The sequence below is a fragment of the Jaculus jaculus genome, chromosome 13 (assembly GCF_020740685.1).
Source record: "Jaculus jaculus isolate mJacJac1 chromosome 13, mJacJac1.mat.Y.cur, whole genome shotgun sequence".
In the NCBI taxonomy this organism is placed as follows: domain Eukaryota; kingdom Metazoa; phylum Chordata; class Mammalia; order Rodentia; family Dipodidae; genus Jaculus; species Jaculus jaculus.
This window is the reverse complement of record NC_059114.1, coordinates 68,732,112-68,750,226: the sequence shown is the minus strand read 5'-3', so window position 1 is coordinate 68,750,226 and position 18,115 is coordinate 68,732,112. Positions and strand designations below refer to the sequence as shown.

The window sequence follows — 18,115 nt, the reverse complement described above, 5'->3', positions numbered from 1 at the left end:
GACCACAGTGTAAGAAATTTAATAAACACCTTCGGTACATTTCCCCTAATTGTTTTTAAAATTATTGTATAAAATATTTTTGCCAATTAAGAATTTTACAGTGAGATAAATAAAAGATAAGAAGAAAGATGCTAGCAGGAAAAAGGCACGACAGCACAGTGTGATGGCACATCCTCACAACCCCAGTACTTGGGAGATAAGCCAGCAGGATCAAAACAGTAACTAAAAATGAAACCTCTTCCAAAAGTAACAAGATAGGCCACATAAGCCGGCTTGAGATACTTAGTGAGTTTTAGGACAGCCTGGATCAGTATAGCAAGACATTACCTCTAAAAACCAAACAATTAAAAAAATATATATACCCACAACAACAAAACCAAACCAAAGATAACATATCTAGACTATAAAGGCTGGATAAGTATGTGGATACCTTCTGTATACATTGGTCTAGAGGCCTGGATTTATGAACGTAATTTATAATATTTCAATAACTTCCAACTTTTGCTCACTTAATTTAGTTCAACTTGAATTCATGCAGTACAATGTAAACCAGAAAGATAGCCAGGTCTAGCAGTTAGGAAAACAAATTTAATAAGAAATAATTTTTATGCACAAAGAATGGATATGACAACAGTATGCTTCTTTCTTCTAGTACCTCAGAATGTTAAATAACATACCATAAAATGGGAATAAAATCAAAGAAATGTTAATGATATGAACATAAGGTAATGCCTTTTCTTATCGAAAAAGATCAATACTGGCATCTGGTTAGTCGGACCTCAGGAGTGAAAAATCCATGGGCGCAGTAGAGAACAACATGAAGTATTCTACAGCTGTGAACACTAACATGTTCTACAGACAGTGTGGCCAAGAAGAATATTAGGAAGAGTGATAAGACGACTGCCAGATAGTAGTATCACAATTTAAGAAATGTATGTTAGTGACTGATCCAAGGCTACGTGCAGAATATAAATAACCAGAAAAACTAGCTAATGAATTCTAAGAACTACATGTACAAGCATATGTATGTGCCCATTAAACACTAATCATTAAAACGTCACGATGTTTGTATCTGTAAAAAAAAGCCAGTAATTACTTTTAGCAAGCAGTAATATAATAAACCCAACTTAAGTTTGTTAAACTTAAATGCACAATAGTTTTTACATACCTGTGCAACTGTTCATCTTTATAGTTTCTTAGATTTACATTTGGCCACTAGAAAAACACAATATATTATTTATATATATATAGATATGTATCAACCCTAAACATGTAGCTGTAAAACATAACAAAATGAAGATAATCAATCTCCCTAAGGTCTTTGTCATACCTTAAGAATGGTCCCTATGAGATTCCAATTCCATTCAAGATTCTCTTTATGCTGAAGGACTTGGCTATCCCTAAGATTTATTAAAAGAGCTTCCTCTGTATCCTAAAATCACCAAATAGAAAAAAGAAAAATTAAAGCAAATGCTCTTCATATTCGAAAACTAAGTTGTAATTTTGAAAATTAAAAAGATTTTAAAGTCATGAATAGATCATAAATATGTCTTAATTTTAAAAAGTGGTAAGAATCTAGCTCTAGACTACCCAGTCATAGGAAAGGAGAAAGTCTCTTGAGTATGTATGAATAAAATGGCAAAACTCAGACAAGTACATATATGATAAAATCCAGTGGTTGAGAATCAGGAAACTATGTAAATTAAAAATCTTCATTTTATGCCAGTACCTTAAGAACAAATATATCTTTCTGTACTCGAAGATACTGATCCCGTTTCTGGTGTGTTGCAATTGCTTTCTGAATAATGTGATCTAAATGAAGGCTATGAGGCTTCGGCCCACGTTTCTTCATTTCATGGAAGCGTTTTAAACAGTTCAGGGCTGCACTGGCTCGCCTAAATGAAAAGTGAAGTCAACACTGTAGCAAGGCAAGCATAATTTGTAAGTCATGTCAAGATATCAAGAACACTGCTTATTTGTATGAGTAAATTTGATTATTTGGGGTTCAAACATATTCTTAATAATCTTTTCTTCAAAGATGGTAGCTCATTTTGCATAAGTCAAAAACCTAGTTCTCTATATTTCCTTACAAAAGCTGTAAAACTTTGTTTTCCACATACATGTTTTCTTCTATTATAAATTGCTTCTGTGGGCTGGAGAAAAGGCTTAGCGGTTAAGGCACTAAGTTTAGAACTATCGGTTTTTGAGAAAGCACAAATTATTACATATTAAAATTATTATAATATTATTATATATTAAAAAGCTGGAAGGAGCCAGGCTTTGTGACACACACCTTTAATCCTAGTACTTGGGAGGCAGAGGTAGGACGACTGCTGTGAGTTTGAGGCCACTCTGAGACTACCAAGTAAATTCCAGGTCAGCCTGGGCTAAAGAAAGACACTACTTTGAAAAACTATTAAAAAAAGAAAAGAAAAAAAAAAGCTGAAAGCTACATTACTGAGGCAAGCCTCGTGTCAGAACTGAGACATTCTATTTATGCCCCCAGTGTACAACACAACTGTGGTCTAGTAAGTAAGCATTTTCATTAACATAATTAAAATTAATAGTTAATTTTTACACACTCGCATTAGTCAAGTTAATTAAAGTTTGGAAGGCCATATAATCTTTACTAAAAACCCATGATTCAAATTTAATTACAAGCAGAGAGAGATAAGGAGATGAGAGACAGAGAGAATGGGTGTGCCAGAGCCTCTAGCCACTACAAATGAACTCCATATGCACACACCTCTTTGTGCATCTGGCTTCATGTGGGTACTGGGGAATCAAACCTGGGATGTTAGGCTTTTGCAGGCAAGCGTCTTAACTGCTGAGCCTTCTATCCAGCCCTGTATTTGTTTTTAACATAAGAGCAATCCTCCCCCACCAAAAAAACCCACTGTTTTCCAGCCACTTGGTAAACCTTATGTCTTATGCCTTTGTTAATAAACATAAGAAAAGGGGTCATTTTTACTACTCTATAAATACTAAAATGTAAATTATTAACTATTTTGAACTATACCCTTTCCTCTTCATTTAAGACTTCCCCAAAGAATTTCTAAGTATAATCCATCTATACTGCTTTTTCTTGTCATTTATTATTTTTTAAAATAAGGGCAGGGGGGTTTTTGAGGTAGGGTCTCACTCTAGCCCAGGCTGACCTGGAATTCACTATGTAGTTTCAGGGTGGCCTTGAACTCACATCGATCATCCTACCACAAGAAAAGGTTATCTAGGAGGATATTAAATATTAAGCATAAGTTTTGCTAAAACTCTGTAACTTACAGTCTCTTTTCCTTGGGGATATCAAAGGATGCAGCCATATTCATGAGGGTGGGCAAGCAATGCAGATGGTGGCTATGTGAATGAGGAAGAATTGTATTTGCCTAAAAGTAAACAACATTTTTATGAGTTCTTGGAAACAAAAATGCAGGTTACCTGAGGATGTAATACTATATTCAGGACTATCAAGAAACTCTTGAGGTTTTTCATGTAATTACCTTAGTTCCTCTGGTACATATTTTCTCTATTTTAATCCTGTCTACTTTCAACAAGGATAATATGCAACAAATATAAAGCTATGTATACATATAGTACAGCAATTAACTTTCATAGATCTTTTATTATAATATTGAAGTATGTTATCTAAGCTAGGTGATGTTCAAGCTCAATTCTTAAATTACAGGAAAGTATTTCACATCAAAGTGTCAAATCTAAAGATGGAAGATGCGGTATCAAAACTACCTTCTCAGAACGGGCTTGTCTCAAATACCAGCATCCTTTGAATAAGAAACTTCTTACCTCCTAGCTTGCAAATAAAGCTTTATACTATCCAGCTTGCTCTCTTCCAAAATGGGTAAGTAAATTTATTAAACATAAACAAGAGAAGGTGTAAGAACAATAAGCAAAAAACTCATGTTGCGATCGTAAAGTTTGAGCTTTTAGTTCATGAGAATGACACAATTCTGGAGTCTCTATAAATGCTGTGCCCAGAACCACACAGTGTCACTGAAAACTTTCAACGCTGGGGTTGAGCTACTTCCTAGTGAGGTGAGATCTCCCTGAGATACACAAAACAGGGTTCTGTCAAGGTTTCTGGCTGCCTACCAGATCTAGACGGTAAGACCCTATTGTGAAGACATCACATGCTTGGGTTGCAGGACACTGGGCAATCAAGCTGCAGCTGAGCAGGAAGCCTCCTCCTGCTGCCTAGCAGTTGTAGCGCTGGAAAGCCTACTGGGGAGAAAAGTCATCCAAAGTTTGAACCATCAGTGGACCCTGAAAACCACACAACTGGCCACGTAGGCAGATGCACCCACAGGGCAGTAGTGGCACATCTGTTTTGGAGAGACCTGCTCATGTCTGATACTAAAATCCTGGACAAAAGCCTATGGCTTGTAAATCCACAAACCTTGGGGGAAGTTAGTACCATTGTTTGGCTACATGGATATATTATGCTTACCAAATTAGCTTCTAAATACTTAAGTATGCATATATATTAGTGGTGCTCTCACTTTTTGTTAGAGAATTCTCTTTTTTCAGATGGCAGTGACTGCTAGAGAGACTCAAAAATCAAGTGCTGAGATAAAGCAACAGTGGAGTGCCCAGCACTTAATGAAACATCTCCATGGCATCTCCTAGTGGCTGAGAGACTATAGCAGGAAAGATAACAAAAAGAATCCAAGAACCAAGAGATGGGGAGGAGTCCTTTGGAACTCTGTCTCCCAGACATAAAGTGGTTACAATCATCACCTTGCAGTGCCTGTTGTTATCTGCACAAGGCTGCATAATATTGGACCCACGAACAGGTTATCATGGATGATGGAGGAAGGCCAAAAAAAAAAAAAAAAGAAGAAGATATAAACCTAGAAGAGGAAAAGGAAAATAGTGGAGGTTCAGTGGAGAGGAATAGGGGCTAAAGGGCAGTGGGAGAGGACTATATACATTTTTGAATAACGTTTTTAATTTCATAACTTTTAAAGGAAAAGAATTCTGGGATTTCAGGGAAAGGAAGGAGATCAAATTAAAAAGATTTCTTTATCTAGAAGGCAATTCTGGATATGAATGCCTGTGATGGTTTATACTGATTGTCAACATCACCTACGAAAGCAGTCTCAGGACATGTTTGTGAGGGGTTATCTCACTGAGATGGAAAGGCCCACTTTAACTGTGGATGGCACCATCCCATCAGTTGATCTGGGTACAAAGGAGAAAGCTAGCTGAGCACCAACACTCATCACTCTGTTTCCTTGCTATGAACTGGAGGTGAGCAGCAAGCTGCCCCACGATCTTACCACCATGCCTTCCACCATGTACACTAACCTCCAACTATAAACTTAAGTTGCTCAGGTATTTTGTCCCAGCAACTAGAAAGTAACTAAAACAATATCCTTACAGGAAATGGTATAAGGCCTAAAATACAGATGTTCAGACCCGAGAAACTGCAATACAGCCAAATTTTTTCATAGGTGGGTTAAATGGGAACAAAGCAATAATTCATTGATAAAACAACAGTTTACATTAAACTGTTTAATTTTTTTACCTCAATTGACATAAATAGCCCAGGTGCTACAGAGAAGAAAGACGTAAGGGAAGAAAGGAAAGGAGGGAGCAGAAATGCTAAAAGACAGAGGAATAAACAAATCTCTACCAATAATAGCCAAGCCACAGACGATCTGTCAGAGAAGCACATCCTCCTCAACAACTCTAAAGAAAGCTTTTAATTTAGTGTGTTTTCAAAAAAATAAATTTCTACCATACAGATTTTCCTCCTTACTTAACTTGCTAAGAGAAAATGATAATTGTTTTTGTGACTCCTAGCTTTCAGAAGTTACTAATATTATAAAATCACAGTGCTACTTCCCAACTCCCCTACAGAGGATTCTCATCCTCTGAACATAACATTGTCCACTTACAGAAACCATTAACTTTCTAAAAGAAAATAATACTTAGATTCTTTTTTTTCTCCAAGGTAGGGTCTTACTCTAGCCCAGGCTGACCTGGAATTCACTATGTAGTCACAGGGTGGCCTTGAACTCATGACAATCCTTCTACCTCTGTCTTCCAAGTGCTAGGATTAAAGGCATGTTTACAAAGTTTTCTAAAAGTCAAGAAGTCATTACAACTTACAGATTACATTACTAGTTGACAGAGTATCTATTTCTACCTTTTGCAATTACAAAGCATTTCTGAGAAAAATCAAGACTTCTAGAACTAAAATAGAACATTAAAAATAAATCTAAAATCAATATTCACTACTTTGTATTTTTAATATTTGTTATATTCAGAGCCAGCTGACAGATAAGTATCTATGTCTCTGTCAAGTTAAACACCAAAGGTAATTTTACAATGCAAAGGTAAACATTTATAAAAATGCAAATGCATGAGCTTATATTAAGCAACACTCTTAAGTTAACCTACTACACAAATCAAAATATTAAAATATAAAACATATAATCAGAAATTGCTACACTTACCATATGTAAAAGCTCTCCTAAAAGTATGGTAGCTCTCACTGAGATATGGTCATCACTATTCGTTATCACTTCAACTAACCCCTGTGAAAATAAAAAGCCAATATGCTTTGCTCCAAAATATATGTATATATGAGCACATTGATGATCAGGTATGTGTTTCACTCTAAACAAATCTTGTTGGAGAAAACAGATAATAAAAATAGAATAAGGCTTGTAAGTCTTACCTCTAAAAGTCCATTCCGAATAAATGCAGAAAGTATTAGGGCCAAGTAGTTATCCATGAGGTCTGGCCTGGAAATAAACAGCACAGAGATAATTTAGTGGTTGACAGTCTATACAGGTTAACATTAAAACAGTAGAACTAAGCTGGAACCATTTTTATACTTAAACTGTACCTGGATCGGGCACGATGAGGGAGAATAGTTTTTGCTTCAGCTGCTACAAAGCCATCTGAAAGCCTCCAACTATCTTGAAATCTTCCTGGATCTAAAGGAGTTAATATTAGGCAGGTACAAGAACATTGGGTAACAGTGAAACAGGTGATGTGGAACTATCAGCTAGCCAGGCTATGAAAAACTTCAGAATTCTTTGGTTTAAAACATGGGGCTGGAGCAATGATTTAATGGATAAAGTGCTTAATGTGCCTGTGTGAGGACCAGAGTTTGGGTCCCCAGCATCCATGTAAAAGCCAGGTAGACTCTGTGGCTTTCCTACAATCTCAAAGACCAGTAGGTGGAGACAAGCCAGCTACCTTGAGAAGTCAAACTGGTGAGTCCTGGGCACAAGTGAATGACCCTGCCTCAGTAAAAAAAAGGTGAAGAGCAATCGAGGATGACACTTGATGTCACCCTCCAGCCTCCGCATACAACTGCATACACATGTGCCTACACATAAAAAACACATACACACACATGCCATACATATATACACATGCAAAAATCAAAACAAAATATAGTAACTTGGAAGAACAGTTAGAGGCGCTGTCATGGATGAAAAGGTGTGGCCTCCAGGGGCCTGTCAAGGTGGCACCCCTCCAATGTCACTGCCTGCTGAGGGGCAGTAGCAGGTGTGGTATCTGCAGTCCTCCAGACAGCCACCTCTGAAGCAAAGAACAATTTACTCGAGGCCAGTCTACTCAACACATGGGGGCCAAAGGCTTCTATGTGTGTTTAGCAAAGACAGCTTACAGTGACTTTCCTAAAAAAAAGGTTCTAAGCTGGGTAAAACGGCTTACCGGTTAAGGCCTGCAAAGCCTAAGGACCCCGGTTCAATTCTCCAGGACCCATGTAAACCAGATGCACAAGGGGCGCATGCATCTGGAGTTTGTTTGCAGTGGCTGGAGGCCCTGGTGTGCCCGTTCTCTGTTTCTCTCTGCCTCTTCCTCTCTCTCCCCCACCCTCAAATAAATAAATAAATAAATAATTTTTAAAGGCTCTAGTTTCATTGAGTTCTGAGACTGCCACTACTTGACATACTGTGCTTCTGGGGCACATAGATAATGGGGCAACCTGCTTGAGACACTGTGATGGATCTGACATGAAAGCTGAGGTCCCATTGATCATTGACTATTACATATATGTTCCTTCTTTCACAGTGAATGTGGAAGGCATCACAGGAGGCAGTTATAAAAATTGATTTCTTGGTGAGTATGAGTAACAAGATGAAATGCATTTAGTAACAATGAGTGTGCTGGGACTCAGTAACTGGGATGAAAATCCATACTACTTTCTAATGACACATGACACTGTGCCGACATCACAGAACGAGGAGAGCTGCTAGCCTCACAAGCATCAGTAGTAGGCCTGATGATAAGCATTTATGATGCAAGGACAGAAAAGGCCATGTTCCTGGACACCATTTCCACATGTGGATTTCTGCTTTCAGAAAAATTACAAGCAAATATCAGAGAACCTTTCCACTTGCTTTACCTTTAGCCAACCAAGTCTTTCCACTTTGTTGAACACATTAGATTGACCTTTTAAAAGAATTTTTTTCTTTTCTTTTTTTGTTTTTGTTTTTGTTTTACAAGGTAGGGGTCTCTCTCTAGTTCAGGCTGACCTGAAATTCACTACCATAGTCTCAGGGTGGCCTCGAACTCGAACTTGAACTCACGGCGATACTCGTACCTCTGCCTCCCAAGTGCTGGGATTAAAGGCGTGCACCACCATGCCCAGCTCTAAAGATATTTAATTACATATCCCCAATAAATTCACTGTTTCCAGGAAATAAAACTCTATTCTATCCCTGTCCCACAAGGAGACAGCTTATGGAAAAGATCTCCAGGAAACTGAAAATAGGAATTAACAATGAAAGCAACTTTTGAGCATGGAAATACCGTGAGGTGGGGTTTGGAGAGAAGAGTACAGATTTAGAATATATGTCCATTACATTTTAGTTCCATTTTCTTTGTATCTTTCAGTAAAATCTGATTGTGGCAAAACAAGTACAAAAAACAAAGATAAAGTAATACACTTAAAGGAATATAAAAAGCTATTTATGTAAATGCACATAGCTCCAACTTCCTACATTTTGGGACTTGGGCATCTTGTGACTAAAATTTGCCTAATTCTATTATTTCTACCAAGAAAAGAAAATGATGTTCAAGATAAACATTTCATCTTTAGGGATCTGTTTCCATTGCATAAGTTAACTTACAAACAACAAGAAGCAGAAGATGTAAATGTGATTCACTTACCAACACTGAGCAGTGCTTCTATGAACTCCTCTGTCACGACAGGTAGAGGAAGACGAAAGATATCATAAAGTACTTCTAGCAGACCTCGCTAAAACAGCAAAGACAGTTCACTTAGTTTTACATACTAAATGTTTACTTTATAAATGTCTTATTAGAATAAAGAAATTGATAAAACAAATTATCATATTGCAACATGCCTATACATTAAGGAATAACTACCAAATACATAATTTTAAATCTTTTGACATCTCCATTGTGTACATAAGTAAACACACATCAGTTCTTTCCACTTACAAGATTAAAGGTGTGAACTGATGGGCTGGGGTGGGTGGTTGGACACTTGCCTAGTCTGGTAAAGCCCTGGCACCCAGAAAGTTTTTTTTTTTAAAAAAAACTCATTTGTTTTCTTTTCACAAATCTTTCAATTTATAACCACATTCTTCCATTTTCAAAATCTAAATGCTATTTTTTTCACAGTTTAATAAGTAAGGCACACTTGGCCATTATTTTTTAATATTTTAGTATTTAGTTATTCTTTAATATTTTCAACTACAGGTTTGGTTTACATAAAGAAACAAGAAATAAAATGGGAGAACAACACTAAAACAAAAACACGTAGGGGGAAAGGGAAGAATCACTTAATACATTATTGGTTCCAAATTCAATTTGTTTTTAAGTGTTTAATATAAATTCCCTATATGCTAAAGATTTGGGAACAATCTAATAAATCGATATAAAATTTTTAAATCGATATAAAATTTTAGTCAAAACCAGTATCTTCAAAATAAAAATAACACAGTATAAAAACATAATGAAGGGATGGCTAGAGGCTCTGCAATTGAACTTTTAGACGCATGCACCACCATGTGCATCTGGCTTTAGGTGGGTACTGGGGAACTGACCTGGGTCCACAGGATTCGCAGGTAAGTGCCTTAAATACTAAGCCATCTCTCCAGCCCAGTGCTTATTATTTTTTTTTTATGATAAGAATACCTTCCTGCCTTGTTTGAGCTGTTTTAATAAAGTATAAGTACATTTACATCGTCTCCTCAGCTTTAAGATAATCATCCTTCTTAATAGCAGTATTGCAAATGATTCATAGACTATAAAACAGTCAATATTTGTAAAATGCTGCATGATACAAATCAACTAATAAGAAAAATATTTCAACTGAAAAATATTTTAGCAACTACTTCACTGTTAAAAATAGGAACCATGGTAACATTTACCTACCCTTATTTCCATATTTGGTATACAAAGTACTCCAATTAGAGATTGGATCCCAGAGTTTCCAGGTTTACATAAATTAATAATACCTAAGGGCAATAAAAATTTAAAAGCAAACTTAAATTTTAAAAATTAAAAAGTAATATTGCAAAATTTTTGTACTCTTTCAAACTAAATTAGACTATTTGGTTATCATAACTGATATTATGTAAGTAAAGTACATGTCAATATCCTCAGAATTTCCTTTCTAATGAGATTACTACTAATTTCCTTACTTAAATTTCTCCAGTTTTTACTTTTTTTATCTAGAAACTGACAAATAGCCATTTTTAAATTGTTGAATGCTTATCTGGACATAAGAACACAAGACAGAGTAAGACAATAGTCTGTTTCCTTATTTAATACTCCTTACTATAAAGTGTAAAACTGTATTGCTTCTAAAATTCATTGAATTTACAAAAGAGAGTAACAACCTGGGCGTGGTGGCGCACGCCTTTAATCCCAGTACTCAGGAGGCAGAGGTAGGAGGACTGCTGTGAGTTTAAGGCCATCCTGAGACTCCATAGTGAATTCCAGGTCAGCCTGGGCTAGAGTGAGACCCTACCTTGAAAAACCAAAAAAGAGAGAGAGAGAGAGAGAGAGAGAGAGAGAGAGAGAGAGAGAGAGGGAGAGAGAGAGGGAATGACAGACTTGAAAAAGAACTTATAGATTAAATATAGATAAAAAATTGAAGTTAAAGAACTGAGTTAAGCAATTATGAACACACCAAAACCATATGTCACAAAAGATGTGTAAAACAGCCAATAAGCACTATGAGCCCGATGTCATTAGTTGTCATAGAAATGTAAATTACATCCACGAGATACCATTACATGCCTACTAGGATGGTTAGTATTGAAGACTACACCACCAAATACTGACAAGGAAGCATGCAACTGGACCTCAAACAGAATTCTGTATTAAGTAGTTACTTATGTGTATGCTCTTCATCTATGAGTGAAGACTATCTTCAAGATACCTTACAATAACTTAGCTGAAATGGTGAAAGCACAGAGAGCAGATGGATACACAAGATGAAACAGTAAAATCTACACGGCAGCAATAAATGGTAATCACTATATAAATTTTATTTTTTTTCTGTGTTTGAAATGTTTTAAAATAAGGTATTAGTAAAAATGTTTGTTAAAAGTTACATCGGACTCTGAAGTTCCCCATTACTGTTAGCTAAACACATACAGGTTATAGAACCAGAAGTATTTCAGATTTTGACTTTTTTCAGACATCAGAATATCTGTATATACGTAATGAGGTATCCTGGGGATAGGGCCCAAGTCTTACCACAAATTCATTTACGCAAGCCCTGGAGATTAAATTCAGTACTTTCAGTGTTCTGTGTTTTAACTGAAACCAGTCACATGAGATCAGGTGTAGAATTATCTTATCAATGCCTAAAAAAATTCAGATTCTGGAGCATGTTGGATTTCATACTAAGGATATTCAGCTGGTATATATGTGTGCATGTGTGTATATATATATAATTTATCTTTGGACTTAAATTCATAATTTAAGTTAAAACAATTACTTGCTTAAATCATCAAGATGACACTTCATAAACTTTGATATCTGATTGTAGTGTGTCATAATAACATGGTTCACAGGCTGCTTGCATTCATGAAAAATCTATGCTGAAGAAGTCATCTGTGCATCAAACATTTAGAATTTAAAATATACTATGCCATAGAACTGCAATTAAAAACAAGCAAGTTTATTTAACACACAAAATAGCGCCATATAGTCTAACCACTGTTTAGGAAAATATTTCTGTTAGAAAAGTACTTTCAGAGCTATACCCTTCTAAAGCTGTTCTTTCTCTTCTTACTTCATCACAGGCTAGAAGACTGCTAATTTCTAAATCTGTAATGATAGATAGTATATAAAGGCGTTGGATAACATAGTGTAGAAAGAACTTTAAAACCAATAAAGAAAGCCCGGCAAAAATTCAAGACCGAGTACAAGAAAAGCACAGTCCCGGAACTGGAAGAATGAGGAGGCAGCAGCTAAGCTGTACTGGTTGTTTGGGTTTTGGTAACACAGACACAGTTCAAACGACAGCTAAGTGAGGGGATGATAACTAATGTTCATCTACTGGAAACAAAGTTACACTGAACTCTGGAGTAAGGGCAAAGATAGTTTCTATGCTGAAAGAGTGTGAGGGGGCTAGCTGCTATAGTTTCAACATGACCCTATATGATCATGTGTCACAAAGTTCATCCCCCAAACTCACTGAAGATGATATTCTTTGGGAGGTAATTGGGATATGATGAGGATGTGACCTTCGGGTTAGCATACTGGCTCACTGTGGGTTTGCTACCATGTTCTTGTTCTTTTCAACCTCCAGAATCATAAACTAAGTAAATCTTTATTTTCAAATAAATTACCCTGTCTTAGTCATTTTGTTACAGCAACATATAAAATATTAGTATATTATAAGAGTGTGTTAGGCTGAGGAGATGGCTCAACAGTTAAGTGTGCTTCCTGTGCAAACATGAGGGCCTGAGAGGGGCTGAAACCACCTAAGTTTCAATCTTGGAACCTACATGAACAGATGGCCATAGCCACATGTGCCTGTAACCCCAGTTCAGCAAAGGAGCCAGAGACCAGGAAATTGTCTGGGCATGGAAAAAAACAGCAAGCTCCAGAATCAGTAACAGACTGGCTCAAGATTGGACAGGCAGAAGAGTGATAGAGTAGGACACTTGATGTTCTGCTCTAGCCACCAACACAGACACATGGCACTGCAGGGCACAAACACATACATACATACATACACATATGCATACATACACACACTACACTACCCAGACACACAATAATATATGACTGTTAGGTCCTTATATAATTCTTTGCAAGAAGAAAAGGGAAATAGGAAGGGGCAGGGTAAAGAACAAACAGTAATGTAGGGTTTTCCACTAAGGTACCAAGAATACAGAGGAAGGGCTAGGAAATGCCTCAGTACCAAAGGCACTTGCTTGTGAAGTCTGCCAGCCCAGGTTTGATTCCCCAGTACCCACATAAAGCCAGGTGCACAAAGCAGTCCATGTGTCCAGAGTTCATTTGCAGTGGCAGGAGGTCCTGGTGTGCCCATATTCATTCTCTCTCTCTCATTCATAGAAAGGGAGGGAGGGAGGGGAAGAGAGAGAGAAGGAGGAGAGAGGGAGGGAGGGAGGTAGGAAGGAAAAAGAATAGAGAGGAAATCCTTGGGACTGTACTGGTTTGCGACTGAGTCTTTGGCTGGGATCAACATTCGTTTGAGAAAGATAGTTGCAGGGTTGGAGAGATCACTTAGCAGTTAGGGCACTTGCCTGTGAAGCCCAAGGAAACAGGTTCAACTCCCCAGTACCCACATAAAGCCAGATGCACAAGGTGGAACAAGCATCTGCAGTTTGTTTGCAGTAGCTAGAGGCCCTGGTGTGCCCATATTCTCTCTCTCTCTCCCCCCTCTTTCTGTCAAATAAATAAACAAAATACTTATTTTAAAGAGATAACTGCAATGTAGTGTTACCAATGTACCCAGAAATGTTTAAATACAATTCCCTTTTCTTCTTGCTGTAACACTCCTTTACCATGTTATCCCTTCAATTATTTATTTGACAGAGAGAGAGGGGGAGGGAGAGAGAGAAAGAGAATGGGCACGCCAGGGCTTCCAGCCACTGCAAACGAACTCCAGACACATGTACCCCCTTGTGCATCTGGTTAATGTGGGTCATGAGGAATCAAACCTGGGTCCTTTGGCTTTACAGGCAAATGCCTTCACCACTAAGCCATTGCTCCAGCTCTCCTTCAATTATTGTATGAAACCAAAAAGAAAGAAGGTAATCATTAACAGAAAATAACAATTAGTGGTAATGTTACTTTTAAAAGCACTGGCAAAGCAAATAACAAAGATGTCTAACTTACTGGAGATTTATGGCATTGCTACACTATTTTAACGAATAAATTTTAATTATATATATGGCATGAGTTTTGCCTTTTATCTGGGGGGTTCTTAGGGTGGGTTTAACTCATGATTAATTTTTCTTAAATTTCTAAATTTTTCTTAGATTTTCTTAATTTATGAAGTTTTAATTTAGATTTAGAAATTTTAACTTGCTAAAATCATTAGCAGTTACTTAACAGTTAACAACTATGCACAAACAGGATATAACATTAGCCGTATCCTACTACTTAGTATTACAAATTTTCTTTCCTATGGTTTAATAATTTTATATAAATCCTTTAGGCTCTACTAGCAGTATAAAAGTAAAGCTACACTAACTTCTAAATTCGATGCCACAATGACTGAACATTTGAAAAACCATGTCTTTCTTCTTGGATACCAGAGAGCAACATGAAAATGACCTACCTGCCCATGAGCGGAATGTTGCAATGATTCCCATTTTACTGGCTAGAAACCGTGCTTCTCTGTCTTCCCTGCAGGGTGGAAAGAAGGGTAGTGAAGGCACGGAGTGTTAAAACGAAGAGAGTAGGGAAGAGAGACCATTAATATTAAATAGTTATACTTGAAATCAAAACAAGATATCAATAATAAGACTAGATCTATTCCAAAGCCAACTACCAACTATAAAACTAACCTCAATTTAAAACTGACAATATACGGAGTGTTGGCATAAGCTTGTAACCCTAGCAGTCAAGGGACAGAGGCAGGAGGACTGTTTCACACTTGAGGCGGGCCTGAGCTATGTACCAGTTTCTTGGTTAGCCAGGGCATAGTGAGCCCTTGCCACAAAAACAAGTGAATAAATTAAAGAAAATAAAATTGACATGATTTAAAAAATAAGTTACAAATCCTGCTTGTCTATTCAGTTCCCTGTTCTTTCGGAAAAACATCCTTACGTGGGCTCTGAATCAGTACTAGAAAAGAGCATTCTGCTTAATAAACAACTGCATTGCAAGATTATGTGGAACAAAAGAATGTGCTACCCAAATTTCTGTTAACATCTGCTTTCTAATTCAAAAGCTTTGTCCCGGGCTGGAGAGATGGCTTAGCGGTTAAGCGCTTGCCTGTGAAGCCTAAGGACCCCGGTTCGAGGCTCGGTTCTCCAGGCCCCACATTAGCCAGATGCACAAAGGGGCGCATGCGGCTGGAGTTCGTTTGCAGAGGCTGGAAGTCCTGGCGCGCCCATTCTCTCTCTCTCTCTCTCTCTCTCCGTCTATCTGTCTTTCTCTCTGTGTCTGTCGCTCTCAAATAAATAAATAAATAAATTAAAAAAAAAAAAGCCTTGTCCCAAACTTCTATGCCTATCAAACAAGGTCAATAATCTATTGTCATTGAATTATTAAATAATGAGATGAATCCCCAGCAACATACCTGCTTAAAGATAATGAAAGTACTCCTTTTCATTCAAGAGAAAAGTAAAAAAACAACAAAAAGTTCTAAAATTTGCTGTGGAATCTTAACAATGCATACTATCTACCAAAGTGTACACATATGTAATCCAACACTCCTATTGGAAAAATAACACCTCAGAACATATTAACACTGTCATTTGCAAAATATTCACTGTGAATCTATCTTTCTTTCTTTCTTTCTTTCTTTTTTTGGTTTTCGAGGTAGGTTCTCACTCTAGCCCAGGCTGACGTGGAATTCACTATGGAGTCTCAGGGTGGCCTCGAACTCACGGCAATCCTCCTACCTCTGCCTCCCGAGTGCTGGGATTAAAGGCATGCGCCACCACGCCCAGCACTGCGAATGTTTCTTAAAAAAATATTTTTATTTATTAGAGAGCACATGCACACACATGCAGAAAGCAAAAGAGTAAGAGTAAGTGAGTGAGTGATGAATGAATACAGGTGCACCAAGGCTCCCGCCCCTACAAATTGCAGACACATGCACCACTATGTGCGTTTCACTTTGCGTGGCTACTCGGGAACCAAGCCCAGTCCAGCCGGCTTTGCAAACAAGTGCTTTAACCACTGAACCACTACCTGAGCCCATGAAATTATGTTACTTGATCTATGAATCATTTAACTACAGTTAGCTCTAAATTTCTAGTGAACACAAGCATTTTCTCTCCAAAAGATTATCAAACTTATGATGACTCATTATTTTAAAAAAAAACTGATTAAATTCCCATATACTTCCCTGTTATCCTTATTCTCAGGATTCCACATATACCTCTATTGAAGCAATTTGTTAAGGCAGCTCTTCATTCAATCGTTACATAATTTTTTAGTCTCTTAATGTAATTATGCTAGTAATTACCACAGAAAAACAAAAGTAAAAGTCTAGGTCTATAATATAGCCTGTAATTTATAAAAAAAAGATCTTCAAACTTCCCCAAACTTTCTTTTAATTTTTAAAGTATAATTAATAAGGAAAGATATAATTCTACAAAACAGGACAACTACTTACACTTCTATGGCTCTTTGTGCAACCACATAAACACACCAGCTTTAACATTAATAAGAACAGGTATCACAATTCAGGAGGAACAAATGATACTTACTTGAGCTGTCCTTCAGCTGTGTCTGGACTATGTCTGTAGTGAAAATCAGTATAGGGTGCTAAAATTCGCTAATTAAAAAAAGAAAGAGTACAAGGAGAGACAGTTATAAAAACCATTTTTTCTATAACAAGCCAAATTAATTTCACTGCTGATATCTCTGGGTTTGAAAGTTTTTTTCATCAAGCTCATCAAAAATATTGGGTACAAACTGAACTTGTTTTGGGAGGGGTTGGTTTCTTTTAAAACAGAGTCTCACTTTTGCTCAGGCTGTCCTGGAACTCACTATGTAGTCCTACGCTGGCCTCAAACTCACAGCAATCCTCCCACCTCTGCCTCCCAAGTGCTAGGATTAAAGCTGTGCACCACCAAGTCTGACTTCAAACTAAAATTTTAAAACTTTGAACAGTGTAAAGTTATTAAAAAGACATGTTCTTCAGGTAGATTAGCAGCTATTTTCTTTTAGCATGTGTAAAGATATCACAAAAGGACTGCTAGTTTCCATTGTCTCTGTTGAGAAGTCAGCTGCAACACATGCTCCTTTGAAAGTCAGGCCCACTTTCTCCCTCAGGCTGCTGGAAAGACTTAGTGGTCATGGTTTTCAGTAGTCTTACCATGGTGTGCTGTGCACCTATAACTCACTGAATGTGTCTGCTATTTCTGGAGGCTTTGGAGCTCTACAAACATGATGCCTCTCTGGACATTTATTCCTGTCAATTTTATTTTTCCTCTGCAAAGGCTGCAACTTACTCTGTTTGCTGTTCTATTACCTTTCCTGTATTTTATTTGGTTATTTTTATTGACTTTTCTTCTCCCTTACTACCAATATCGCCAGCTCTAAACTGAAATTTTAAGTACATAGAATTCTGAATTCTAAGTATTATGTTTTTAAGTATAAAAAATTCCACTTAATTCATTCTATGTCATAATTTCTAGTAAAATTCTTCACTATTTCACCTATGATTTTCCTCTTCCTAAATAAATCAGCCATTATTTTGAAGTCTTTTATCTGGATTGCAGGTAAATTAAGAAAAGTATTTTTTAAAAAGACTCTGTGCTATTATCTTTTTATTATAGTCATCTCTCCAGTGATGATGATGATGATGATTATTTTGGTTTTTTGGTTTTGTTTTTTTTTTTTGGTTTTTTGAGGTAGGGTCTCACTCTGGCCCAGGCTGACCTGGAATTCGCTATGGAGTCTCAGGGTGGCCTCAAAC

At 37.1% G+C, this 18,115-nt stretch overlaps 1 protein-coding gene across 3 annotated transcripts in view; it reads right to left on the bottom strand.

Annotated features, from left to right (window-relative positions):
- Positions 1–18,115, bottom strand: part of Rictor (RPTOR independent companion of MTOR complex 2) — a 132,022-nt gene that overhangs the window by 41,182 nt on the left and 72,725 nt on the right. For all 3 annotated transcript variants that reach the window (XM_045132084.1, XM_045132087.1, XM_045132088.1), the window contains 11 exons: positions 16,902–16,969; positions 14,798–14,865; positions 10,402–10,484; positions 9,169–9,256; positions 6,869–6,959; positions 6,698–6,764; positions 6,474–6,554; positions 3,283–3,383; positions 1,730–1,895; positions 1,331–1,432; positions 1,169–1,215 (listed from right to left, as the gene is read on the bottom strand). In XM_045132084.1, coding sequence (XP_044988019.1) covers positions 1,169–1,215; positions 1,331–1,432; positions 1,730–1,895; positions 3,283–3,383; positions 6,474–6,554; positions 6,698–6,764; positions 6,869–6,959; positions 9,169–9,256; positions 10,402–10,484; positions 14,798–14,865; positions 16,902–16,969 — 962 coding nt within the window. The remainder of the gene's footprint in view (positions 1–1,168; positions 1,216–1,330; positions 1,433–1,729; positions 1,896–3,282; positions 3,384–6,473; positions 6,555–6,697; positions 6,765–6,868; positions 6,960–9,168; positions 9,257–10,401; positions 10,485–14,797; positions 14,866–16,901; positions 16,970–18,115) is intronic.